Genomic DNA, 13,663 nt, shown 5'->3' on the forward strand with positions numbered 1-13,663 from the left:
ATGCTTCTTCCGCCGTTTGCTTGCATTATTTGTCTCTCTTGAGTATTTTGATGCAAATTGGAAAAAATTTCTAGTTGTGTAACAATAGAAATACGAATTTTGATTTGTCTCGCATGTTACCAGGCTGGGAGGAATACCTGTAGGAGTAGTTGCCGTAGAAACGAGAACAGTGGAGCTCAGCATCCCTGCTGATCCTGCAAACCTGGACTCTGAGGCCAAGGTAGGTTGAATGTATGCTCGGCTGCTTGTTTGTCCTCTGCAAATGTCTTAGTGGAAAGAGCATTTGTTTTGATGGGATTTTTTTTTTTTTGTGCCAAATGTGGGACAAAATGGATAGCCGTTCCTTGATGGGGTGCTAATGCATGGCACCTGCTGGGAGGAGTGAATGGACAGTTGTGTTGGCCATTCGTACAGGAGACACATTCCCCAGCGGTCCTGCTTCTCTTGCGACTTAGCTGAGATACAGGGACTAGGGCCCAGGAGATCTGGCAAGCAAAAATCATTTCTTTGTTTTCTTGCTGTGACCATAGTGTTTCATGCCCTTTCTGCTCTGACATTTTGCTTCTGTCCTTCCTGATTTCACAGCTCTGGCCCTACATCATCTCTTCTGGGTTTTCTCTTTTGCATATCCTTTTCTCTCTCTTCTTCTCCTTTGCCTTCTTACAGCAGTCATAGTGTCAGGCTTTCCAGACCATCCCTATTCCTCTTTCTTGCTAAATCAGTGGGAACACTCCTGTTGATGTTGGTCACAGAAGGATTGTCCCAATTTTTCTGTGGACAAGCAGATCCTAAGCATTTCATGTGCTGCGTTCCTCGTTGTTGGTTCCACATCGCAGCTCTTGTTGCATCCATTTCTATATTTTTATGCTAACTCTTATAAGTGTTTCAAGGCTTAACGATCTTTTTTGTTCCAACAGATAATCCAGCAGGCTGGTCAGGTGTGGTTCCCTGACTCTGCCTTTAAAACTGCGCAGGCTATCAATGACTTTAACAGAGAAGGGCTGCCTCTGATGGTCTTTGCGAACTGGAGAGGCTTCTCAGGTGGAATGAAAGGTAACATCAATTTGGATCTGCTTTTAGTGTTGTCCTGTAGAGTGGCTTGTCTTTTACTCCTCGGGGCACCGCTGCTGTTCCCGCTGCGGCATACCCACTAGCACTAGCTCTACTGGTTTAGTGTCCTGACGCGGTTCTCTGGGGACAGACCAGCAGTGAGAGGATGTGGCAGTGGACAGAAGCAGGTCATGTCTCTGGGCAGCAGCTCACTATTGGATTGGCTTAACTGTGGTGACAGCTTGCACCCATAAACTTGCAGAGTGGACCTGCTTCACCCGTCTTTGATGCAGTCTGCATCCAGCCCCCCTCTTTCATGGCAAGTATGTGACCTCCCTTAGAAATGATAATAAGGGGATACTTTTCTAGGCCTACCAGAGAGTTTGGACATGTCAGCCTTCTGAAATCCCATCAATGCTCTGCCCAGCCCTGCTGAAAGTCAGTTGTGATCGTTGCACAACCAGCTAGAGGAAAGGGATGCTCTATGCTGCAGTAGCTGTGGTGATGAAGGGTTTCATTTCTCTTCTCCCAGGTATGTCTTGTCTTAATAGGCACGTAGCAGGAATAACATAGAATACGCAAGGTGCAATTTGATAGCAAGTTCTTTTCAAAATAAGCAATGCAGTTATATTTTCATATGTACCCTCATATACGGTTGTAGGAACTGGCCAGATCATCTGCAGTGAGAACAGGTAATTAGATGTTAACAGTGGTCTAGTTGCTAACAAAATTTACAGCTACCAACCTAGGCTAATTAAACACTAATCTCAAGAAACCCCTTCTGCTCAGAAAACTTTATATCCTTCCGCCTCAGCTTAAAATTGGGGATGGATAAGCCAGCGATATTGCATATCAAAAATGCATAGACATATTCTGTCAAGTGCAAACATTGTCTCAGTTTGTGGTGTATGATTGTATGACTCTCACATAAGCATGCGCAGAATCGTTTATTGTTACGATACAGGAGAATATATCCTTTACCGTAACGGGGAGGTCCCGCTGTCTCCCCCAGTCATCACCCGATTCGTATCCCTTATTAACTAAGAAAAACAGTCTCTCTTCCTTTTGGCAAAGATCCACACGACTGCTCTCAGATCCGCTTATTCTCACGGTTAACCAGTTACACAATTCTCTTGATGTTTTCAGTTTCCTTCCAGAGGAGACAACTAGGCCAGGTGTTCAGGTCTTATCTCAGGCGTATGTGTGCCTCTGCTAGTTCTCAGCGCACGGCCGAATTCCTGTCTTATCTTGGCCGAAACTCCCAACTCCACAATTCTTCTCCACATCAGTTAATGTACCAGCAGTTAGATTTTTGCACCACATATTGCTACTTCAAATTTTGTGAAGTGCCAAGAATGTGAGATTGATATGATAAAATTTAAATAAGTAAAAGATTATGGCCTCTTACCTGCACGTGGCACTTAACAAACACAGAAGAAAAGTTACAGTTGCTCTAACACGGTAGAAGTTCCTGCTCTGGAAAGACTGGCAGGGTGACAAAGGCTGTCTTGCTCTGCTGTCTCATTAGCAGGGCAGAAAGCGATGCCATTGAGTTTGCAGATGCAAAGACGGAAGATGGCAAAATACGGCAAAATTCTTTCCTCTGGAAAATACCTGTTACCTTTCAGGATGGTTTCTGCTCCGTGTGCTGCTACTGCGCTCCCTTCATGACTTGCCTTCCCTACCGCACAGCTTGTGGGGAAGTAGTTGATTAATGAGTGCTTGGTAAAGTTACAATATTATTTTGCCTTACTGTGTTGCGAGATCTGTTGGCTTTGCCAGCGCCCTTTGCTGGGTTCCTCAGGAACCAAGTTTAGCTTTGGAGTTGGGACCAGAAGCCCAAGGTGGAAAAAGCACTACGAGGATGCTAATATTTGTATTGCATATCCCCAGCTGGTAGCAGGAGCAGAGAGCCGCTGCAGGGGAGGGAAGAACAGAGCCATTGCAGTTTGCACCTTGGTCCGTGCATTTTCCTGCATATTGTTAGCTGTTGGGGCCTGCGTAGCAAGCGTTGGTCTCTCCCGACACTCTCTGCGTTCCTTGGGGAGTTGTTTGCAGTTTTGGTTTCAATGCTGGCTGGGGATTATGCAGGGAGGGAAAATAAACAATTATGCCACCCCTCAGTGCACACAAACACACTGCCAGGAGCCGACTGCACTGTGGGTAAAATGACTCCAAAATTGTGTGTAATGAGTAGGAAAAGATTAGAGACAGCTCTTGCTATGCTGAAAATTGACATTAGCGGAGGGGGAAAAAAAAGAGAGAGGAAAAAAAAAACCCCTCTCTTTACTAGTCGGCCTAGGAGGTCTAATTCAAGCCGTAAAATAAATAAATAAATAACATAAATAAAAGCATATCACAATGGTATTGGTGGTTTCCCCAATGAGCTCTATCTGGCCGGAAGGCTATTCAGCATAATGCAAAATTAAATTATAAAAACTGGCTTGAATATTTAGATGGAGGAGCCATTTGGAAGTGGTTTATTTAGGCGAACCGGCAGTGACCCACAACGGGGAGACATCAAGCGTGAAATTTACTGGAAATTAGCACCAGGGTCTTGGACTCGGCATGAATAGTTTGATAGCATGCAAATCCCCGCGACATTAAACTGCAGCGCTGCTTGTGCTACAGGGTCACTCGCAGTTGGTTTTTCATGTTTTACTTATTATTTTTTCCTGGGACAGGTTATAAATAACAATAAAAAAAATCAGCAGAATGAAAAGGCTGTTTTAAATCTCTGATTACCTGGATGTTGAATGACGGTATTGCTTGTATGTAATGGGTTTATGAGGGACATTATGTGTCTGCAGCCAATATATGCCTGGTGTTTACCTTCAGGTCCTATCTGATAATCCAGCCAAGCTGATGAGATCCGTTCCAGCTTTGGAGGTTCAGGGCACGCTGCCCGACACTATCGAAATGCAAAAAGCTGTCTGCAGCCTTTCTAGCATGCTTGATGCATCTGAGTGCCAATATTTACACATACAGTGTAATGATAACAGCTTCCAGCAGATTTCGTGTCTATGTGTAGTAGATGCTGATGCACACTGCAGCTGAGCAGGCAGGCGGAGAATGGGAAAGTGTGCTGCGAACACTGTCTGCCCTAAGAACAACAAACAACACTGCTCTTCCTAGAGGTCCTCTGTCTTGCAAGTGGCTTATTATGCTGAGGTTTAAATTAATACAGGAATTAAATTTGGCCCACAAATGTAATATGTATATAATTGAACAGTCTGGTGGGAGGGGAAGACCCTGCAGGGTGCAGGCTGCTGTTAATGCTAGCGACAGTTCAGGAACCCTTCGGTAGCCTCTGGACACTGCAGTTCCCCTTGGCTCGTCTCTGGAGCTCAGCAGCTTCTGTGGTCTGGAGCTGTGCGTGGCACCATGGGGACCCTTCGCTGGTGGCAGTCAGATTGATTGTCTCTTCTTGATTTGGGCAAAACTTGGTCTCCGTTAGTGGAAGCCATTACCTTAAAAAAAGGGGAAATCCTCTACAACAGAGGCGTTTACAGCTAGATCTGAAACTAGTGCAGCAGCAGGTCCCTTGACCTCAGTGGAAGTTTCGAGCGTGCAAGAGAAGCCAGCAGTTGGTGTAAATCCATATATAAAATATTAAGCTAAGGCTGCTGGGACATTCCAGGAAAATGAAGTGCTGTATTGCGGGATCCCAAAAGGAGTAACTGTGTACAGAACCGCCTAGCGGTAAAGTTCATGCTTCTGGATAGCTTTGACAGTCTGATCCTGAAGGTACTGTAGGCACAGAAATACTTCCCTGACCTTGCTGATGCCACCTGGTAAACCTGGTAGAGATTTGGAGCTATGCACAGAAAGCATCAAGTTTCTCTCAATTTCTCTGCTCCTCCTCCCTCTGCCTTGTTCAAACAAGCAGCGCTTTTCTTTTCTACACTTAACCTGAGTAAAATATATACCCTTGGCAGGAGTGAAAAATGTATTGCTAATTACGCAATTATTTTATTATGTAGCACTAGTAAAAAATGTCTAGTAAAGAATTAATTCAGTTAAAATAATTTGAATCAAGCAATTATTTTCTTAACACTAGAATTAGCTGAAAGTACTTCAAGTGGTTTATTACTAGCACTACATAATAAAATAATTGTGTAATTAGTAATAAATTTGTCAACCCTTTTGAGGTCTTTTTCTTTGCTCTGGACAAAGGAAAAGGTTAGAGTTTTGTTTGGTTCTCAGTCCCCACTGTCTCTGCCAGAATTTATGTTTATTCGCAATTAAGGGAAATAAATTGTTCTTCTCTTCATCAGCATTTGACATTTCTTAAATAACATGAAACTCCTTTTCTTGGGTACTTGGACAATGACCTTGCAAATGAACTGGAGCAATCACATCAGTGCCTATGGTGCTAATATATACATATATATACACACACACACACACTTTATATACACCTGTCTCGCTTGCTTGCTCTGTATATGTGAGTGTGTGTATATGTATGCAAGTGTGTGTTGTATTTCCCAAAGAGTTAAGCGCTTAATTATGTTCATGTTAATGCTTAACATTAAACTGGGGTTAAATGACAAAGGGACCTTGGCTGGAGTGTCTTTCTTCCCTGGAAATAATGGCTTTCTCAAGTGATTGTAAGGATTTTAGATGAATGAAAGCGTCTCAATCATTTAAGACTATTACTGAAGGCCAGCATGTGTGCGTGGTACGTATACGCAACCCACTTAGTTTTCCTGCTCTGTGCACTGGTATTTTAATGGCCAGAAAAAATTAGGCAAACTGGAAGGCGCTAAGCAAAGAACAAAAATGATGAAGGGGCTTGAAAATACTGTCCTGGGAGACATGAGAAATGAATACCTATAGTGTGTCTAAGGAAAAAAAAAACCCACCCACTGGAAAGCGTACGGCTATTTATAGCAAGCCTGAAGGAGTGGAGAGATTATGTAGGGTGATGCAAGGAGTAGTAACATGGAATTAATGGGGATGGGGAAGGAGGGGAAATTTGGCTGAATACTGAGGAAAATTTCATCTATTTGGTAGTGGAAATGCCCCTAAAGAAGTAGTAGATTTATTGTTTGGGATTTCTAAATGAAAGCTTTAAAAAGCACTGGGAAAGAAATGTAGGATACAGTCCTGTGTGAACAGGACTAGATGATCCTAATAAGTATTTTTCATTTCTTGTATATTTGATTTGATACTTCTATATATAATTATATGTAACAAAATTTATATATATTCGAGGGTGCCTGTTTCCATTACGAACTATATCCATTACAAACTATATCATCTCAAATAAATTCTTTTGCCTTCCTTTTTTCTCTTTTATTTAAATCACCTTTGGGGCTGATATTTTCAATGTACTGTCTTTACACAGTGGAGTTGTTCTTATTAATTTTGAGCAAAATGCCCTAAACAAATTTTAATCCAAGAAGAGAAGAATGCTATTTCACATCTGAACCCTTCCCACACACTAATTTTTATAAAGATAGGCAAAAGGTCTGCTGCCATTAGGTGTGCCGTGCACATGACGTGAATTATGATACAGGTCCAGGGTAGTAAGTCTGAAATTGGGCAGCTGCGCTCGTATTAAGTACAGAAATAGCTGACCTGACTTCCAGAACTGCTGAAATACTCATTGGCTTGACTGGAAAGTAGGCGATGGATTATCTCCAGGACACACGGTGTAGGACTGGCTGAGGACCCTGCAGTTCATATTTTGTGAATAGATGTGGTCACACTGGAAGTAACTGGACCAGATCTCCAGAGTGGAGGTCCAGTGTCTGGGAGCAGGACTGATGTGAGAACATCTCCTTTCTCAGTCTGTCTTGCCCAGGTCCAAGTAACGCCAGCCAGAGCTTGCAGTATGGTAGCAGGAGGTGGTTAGAGGAGCTGAATAATAGTGGGTTTTTCCCAGTTTGACCAAGTGTGGCAGGGCTGAAGCACTGGCATGCTGTGACTTCAAGCGCTCTGTTCTTTTTCTGCAGACATGTATGACCAAGTGCTCAAGTTTGGTGCCTACATTGTGGACGGCCTGAGAGAGTATCGTCACCCCGTGCTTATTTACATCCCACCGCAAGCGGAGCTGAGAGGAGGATCCTGGGCTGTGATTGACCCTACCATTAATCCTCGTCATATGGAGATGTATGCAGACCGAGAAAGCAGGTATGGCATCTTTCTCCTCCCTCCGCAACCACCTGCTTTGAGGCATAATTACCTGGCCAAACGAGAAGCTCTCAGTTAAGAGTGTGGCAGTTGGTTACTGAAAGGGACTGACCGCTTTCCAGTTGTAACCCGTGTCTCGGGGGAGTTTGCTGTGTAGTGATCACACCTAGGACAATTCGGATCATCTCCTGACTCAGACTTAGATGGGGTAAAATCTGTAGCTGGTGTGAGCCAGCCTCTGTGAAGGTTCATTACTAACATTCACAAAGCACAGGGAGATGTTGGTGCTTAGGACTTTTTTTTACCGTTCTGATATTTCCAAACACTGCTTTACGCTTTGAAACAAGTGCCTGTGTATACAATTTTGCAAATTAAGTAAGTGTAAATAAGTGTGTACTTTAAAATCCCTGAGTGTCGTACCATCTGTCATATGGGCACTTGGGTAGTTGCACTTTTTTAATGAAATACAACTTAATCAAGTGAAGTTCTAGTTACTGGTGGTTCAGGATATAAAACTACAGGCAAACTCTTGGAAGCAGGTTTTTTAAAATATTTTAAAGGTTCCCTAAAATACAGAGATACTGAATCATTTGGAGGAAAAAGCCAGCCCTACCTGGGCTATCTGTGGCAGATAGAAGGAAAGCATATAGAAGGACAGCATAAACGTGCTATCAGGGCGTCCTCTCAACTCCTACCATCTCAGCAGGGCAAAATTCCTGGGCAGCTGCTCCAGGGGGAGGAAAAAAAGTGTATGTGGGGAAGAGTTGAGAAGATACCCTTTCCAGAGGCCCATTTCCCTTGCCTTTCCCAGCTGAATTTTGCTCCTGATGGGACGCTTGCCCCTCTCTCTGCTCTAAAGAAGCAAGACACAGAGACCTGTGGTCTGTTGGCCTTGGTATTTCCTGCGTCTTGAGCAAACGTTGTCTAACCTTCGCCTCCTGGAAGTCAGGAGTTTTTGCTGTTCTTTTCCTACTTAGAAATGTGGAGCCTGTTTGCTTCACAGTCAGACACAGTGTGAGCAGGATTTCTACAAACTACTTCCCCTACCAAGTGTTTTTTGGGATGCATGCAGGAACAGCTCCCTCCCGCTGCTCCTGCCCTGTACCTTTCTAGGATGCCGGCAGCGTGAGCTCGCCTCTCGGAAATCTCAAGCCAGCTCCTTACCTTGCAAGACATCAGGAAGGACAGTGCGTGGTTTGCAGAGCTGTAGTTGGACTCTAGAGGTCTTGAGCTCCAGCAGCCAAGAAAGAGATTATTTTGCAAATTATGTCGTCCTGTCCCTAAGTACCGTTACTCATTTGGAATAATTCTCATTGCTGTTGCTGTTCTGTAACCCTCAGTGCTGACCTTCCTCCTCGTCATTACTCCCACCCTCACAGTTAAAGACTGAAGTGATTTTATTTACCAAGCCCAAGTTTGAAATCACGTGCTCCTCTGTCTTGACCTGGGAAGTGGGCAGGATCTCTGAAAATGGCTGGTTAATTGGTTTGTTTCATAAAGCTTACCTACCTTTTGAAAGAGCTTTCAGGTCACAGCTTAAAAGAGACTGCTGAAGAGCATTGCTTGTACCAGGCTGTACTATATACTGTTGGATAGACGTGTTTCTGTGAAGCCTGGTGTGCATTTGTGGCATTGGATAAATAATAGCTAAGATTCTTTCTTTCTTGTTCTCTCTTTCTCTTTGTTTTGTCTCCCTCCCCCCCTTCTCTTCTCTTCTTCTTTTACATACTTTGTAGATAACATTGAACCATTCCATTTTGTGTTTCCCCTTGTCTGATGACCTGAAAGTGCCTTTCTTTTCTCTTTTCCCATCACTGATCAGAGGAGGAATCCTGGAACCAGAGGGGACGGTAGAAATCAAATTCCGCAGGAAGGATCTGGTGAAGACGATGAGGCGAGTGGACCCCGTCTACATCCGCCTGGCAGAGCGGCTAGGTACGTCTGCGCGGGGGCTGGCGGAGCAGTGATCCATTAGCTGGTGGCTAATGAATGTGTTTATAGACCTTAAAAAGGGGCACTGAGGCATTTTATCAAATTCATGATAATTTTTATTTACTGTCATCTAACTTGGGAAGAAAACCAGATGAGACAAGCTGCATGTATGTACATGTGAGAGAGATGATACTCATGTGCGTTTAGCATACCTAGGGTGTGTGTAATAGAGTGTCTTTTTGAAGTTATTTCTTTTTTTTTTTTTTTTTTATTGAATGGGTCTTACAACAGACACTTCCTACAAATGCTTGAGTCTGGTTTCCATCTCAGCAATTGCTCAGCTCACTGAAAACTCGTGGGCCAAATCTTCAGCTGGTGTCATTTGGCATAACTAAGAATTTGGTCAAAACTATTTTGGGCTGCTGGACTATCACTGTGTGTCTGAGGTAGTTTTGAGTAATGATATCTGTCTGCTCTTCAGTTTCAAGAAAATAAAAAATATTCTTCAGCTCCTCAGTAAAGTATGGGGTGATCTGCAGTGCTCAGTGGCGAGCACGTCACTGCGTGTGTTGTATTATTACTGTGCCTTTCGCTCCAAATGATCCCAGCGCCTGATATACACCCAACAACCCAAAATACAGTGTGTTCAGCAAAATGCACTTAATATCAGATATGTACTCTCTCAGGGGAATAGACTCTTTAAATAGTTCTTTACTAGCTCTTACCATAAGAGTATAATCTTACAGAGCCTCTTTTTACCTCCAAAATTGACTACATTTCAGTAGTGGAAGAAGCATGCTACATGGGTATGGTTTGAATTTATAAAGCCTTTTGGGATCCTTCAGGAGGAAAAGTGTTCTGCAAATGACTGATAAATCGTGGCTATTGCTGCAGTTACGTTTTATTATTTGGCTTTTTTTAATTTATGGCAGTGCAACAATTTATTTACAAAACAACCATTCTGATATGCCTTGGGAAGAGAATAATAATTGTGAAGGGTGTGGGGAGTGTTAAGAATCAGACTGCTTGCTGAAACCCAGGTTCTTACTGATGTCTTTGATAGCATCAAAGACATTTTCTCTCCTTTTTTAATGATAGTATTTTGACACTCTCTTTGTTTTCTCTCACTGTGCCGATTGCTTTCTGGGCAAGAAGCAGGTTAGCAGGTGTTTGAGTTTTGCAGACCAGCACAAGGCAGCAGTTGTATCTGAGTTCAGATCTTGCTCACGTACATTATGTGTTACTGCGTGAGAGAGCGGACGCAGATACCCAGGTGGATGGATGTGTTGTTCTGTCTGCCTCTGTCTGTTGGAATTAAAAACCAGTTTTAATGTTTGTAGTTGCAGCAAGGAGATTCTTTTCATAAAACCTCACTTTTGACCTATGTTAGACTTGACAGTGTCCCTTGAGGCGCAAACGGATAGCGTGACTACACCAAATCGTGGAGACCCAGGACAGGGTCCCACAAATGCCCTCCTAAGGTGTTTCACACTTCACAGTTTAAAGGCTGCAGTCGAGTTCCTTACGCTGTCAGGGCTCGCAGCTGCACCTCTCCGAGGCAGGAGAGCCGCCTCTCCGGTGCGCGAGTCTCCAGGGGAGGGAGAAATCAGATGTGTGGTTAGAGAAGGCAATATGCTGAGCAGTCAGCTCAGGTCCATGCAGATAAATGGCACTACGGCAGGAGCACTGTTTCTGAGAGTATTTACTTTCGCCCCACCGTAACAAGCACTGGCTCTGCCGACGAACAAACCAACCTACTGCCTCTGCAAAGAAACGGTGCCTTCTGTGCGGCGGCTGCCGGATGAATCCTTTCCCAGGAGCAGAGCCAGTGGCTGCGGACAAAGAGGGCTGCTGGAGTGTTTAAATCCTGAAGCGGTGGAGGAAGCAGGAGAGCAGAGCAACGCAAGCTTAGTCACTGTCGGGTGGCCCCTCCAGAGGGTCCGACACCCAGACTGGGTGCGGGACGCCTGCAGAGCACCCTTGAATCACACCGGTGGGACCTGCACCAGCATTCCCAGAAAAAAATGCAGGGAGAAAGAGGGGATACAGTTTTCTGCCAACAGTCTCAAAAATCCAACACCACGCTATGTGAGGAGGCAGGAGCCTGTTCAGGGTTTTTTTCCCCTCTTCCTCTACAGGGTAATTACTCCCAGCAAACTCCATACACTTTAATTAAAATGACTGCAACACAAGAGCAAGTCACTTACAACTGTACATACAGAGAGCTCTAAAAGCTTCAGTCACTGATAAGCATCTCACTTAGATGGCTCGTAATTGCTCCCAGCATCGGGCGATCATTGCTGTTGTTTTGCCACTAATTCCGTACCATAGCAGGAAAGCTAAGATTGCAGGACACAGTGAATTGCATAATTTTTTTTTTGCTGGTTTTCTTTCTGGCCAATTTAAAATTTGTCAAAGTCGGTCTTCTTCTGGATCACTGCCCTTTGATATTTCGCGCACTCCATTTGCCACAAACAAGCCGCAGGGCCGCAGTTCATGCTGACTCCAGCAGAAGCAGAGAAAGCTCCATTTATCTTACACTGCCTGCTGAATTCTTACTCATTAGCTGGGGGTTCACTGCCTCTCTTTAACCCCTGAATGGCTGTCATCCCTCCCTGGAGCTGCTGAATAGCGGGGAAAAGGGAGATGCGCTCAGACGTGTGCCTGTTGCAGAGGGGTGGGGAAACAGGGCGACGGTGGTCTTATTCCAGGGGTCTTGAGACGCTGGGGCTGGACGTGCAATTGGGGAGTGTGAGAGCAGAGAAGGCTGGCAGATAATGAATAATTTGACATAAATCTGTTCATTATCAATTCTGCAGGACTATTGCTGAAATGTTTATTAGCCCCATGTTTTATTAAAATGTCACTCAGAGTTGTGCTATTACAAACCAGCGAACAGTGTGGAGCAAAGGGCAAGGAAAGAAAGGATAGCCCTTATCCTGCCCAAGAGCACGTTTCCACGCTGAGTAGGTGTGCAGGGGGAACGGTGATTGCCTAGAAATGTAGGAACGATTCAGATTGCAAGCCTCAGGCCGTAGTTAAAAATCTGGAGGCTCAATTTAATTTTATTTATTTATTACAATTAGAGTAAAACATTTAAGAGTGGAATAAAAATTAGCTTTGTCATGCAGATTCTGGGCATGTAATGTGTCAGTTGCACACATTGTGGAATGGGAATGAAAGGAATGGCAAAATGGCTCCAGTTAGAGCGAGATTTCACATTTCTCTTATCAGGTATTTATCTCATAGTAAAAGGGAAGCATCTGTTCGTCAGCTGATATATCTTGTAATAGTGTGAATATCCTCTTCAGCTGATCCTATGAAATAGTTGGCTGTGTGCTGGTATGCATCTTTAATTTTATTTGAAATTATATGCCCATTTTGCGTTCGTCTGTATACATTGTACAAGGTGCGGGAGGGGGGAGCGTACAGCTCCACACGTGGTACAGCAGCACTTTCGGAAGTGGGAGGCAGTGGTTGTTTTCTGCACAAACACTGATGCTGTTGACAACCTTTGACTTTCCACAGGTAGTACTACAGTCAGTGTGCGATGCAGGCTTCTGACTTGCTTCACACTTTGTTTGGCTAAAGAGTGTGCAAAACTTTTCTTAAATTTCCAAATAATGAGTGAACACTCAAGCATTGAACCCGTAACTCCACTTTAGCATAGCAGTTCCTCTCTGGAAATAAACGTGCCGGGGCGCAGTACCAGGAGTGAACTCGCAGGTCCCTCTTGGCCCCGACTGTGCCAGCTGGTGACGACTTTGCTGCCGGTGACCTGGGGACAGCCCTGACGCAGCCTTGTTTCTTGAGTGGCTGAAAACTTCTGCCCTGTGACCTGTCTCGTTCCACGCTTTAGCTTGGAAAGTTAGATCACAGCTCTAAAGTCAAGTAATTCTTTTCTGGGGGGTTTTGTTTGTTCAGTGTTGTAATTAATCAAAATGCCGGTTGTTTTCTTGAGCAACAACTAAGAAAAATGCTGCTGTTGTGATTCCATATCTCATGAAGTCTTGGACAAATGCAGTCAGTGCGGCTGTAACTTCGTCTTTTTAGGCGATGCTGATTTCCAGTAACTGCTTCTATATACAAGTGCTGCTGCATTTAAATTGTTGTTAATTCACAATCATGAGTCTAGAAGAGCAAGTACTGATTTCTGTCAGCTCCTTCATGACAATTGGCATCTTGAATATCCTCCCAGGAGGGCTGTAGATGTTTCCCCCAAAATAGGAATTTTTTGGAATTGCGTACCTGCCACACTTTGCTGTTTGCTCTGATGCCAGTATGAGGCCTTAGGAGCAAGGAGTTGGAAAGGACTAGGATATACAAGGATATTTCAAGCCCGTGTCATGAGCATGTGTGACCTTCAGTGCTGTTTCATATTGCACCTTTATAACATAAATCCTACTGAATATTTACTGAAGCAATTACAAGCAGTCTCATTTAAAGAAACAAGCGACAATCCAAAAATGCCTGTCTCTCCAGGGAGGTGAGCGGCTCTGAGTGACCTTCCTTCTCCCCTCTGGAGTGGCTCCCTCCAGCTGGA

The 13,663-nt window shown here is 44.1% G+C and overlaps 1 protein-coding gene across 1 annotated transcript in view; it reads left to right on the top strand.

Annotated features, from left to right (window-relative positions):
• Positions 1 to 13,663, top strand: part of ACACA (acetyl-CoA carboxylase alpha) — a 136,181-nt gene that overhangs the window by 108,542 nt on the left and 13,976 nt on the right. Inside the window, 4 exon segments of the mRNA XM_075168367.1 lie at positions 124 to 220; positions 918 to 1,053; positions 7,011 to 7,188; positions 9,011 to 9,123. Of these exon segments, the coding sequence (XP_075024468.1) occupies positions 124 to 220; positions 918 to 1,053; positions 7,011 to 7,188; positions 9,011 to 9,123 (524 nt within the window).

Source organism: Calonectris borealis, chromosome 19, assembly GCF_964195595.1.
Source record: "Calonectris borealis chromosome 19, bCalBor7.hap1.2, whole genome shotgun sequence".
Classification (NCBI taxonomy): Eukaryota; Metazoa; Chordata; class Aves; order Procellariiformes; family Procellariidae; genus Calonectris; species Calonectris borealis.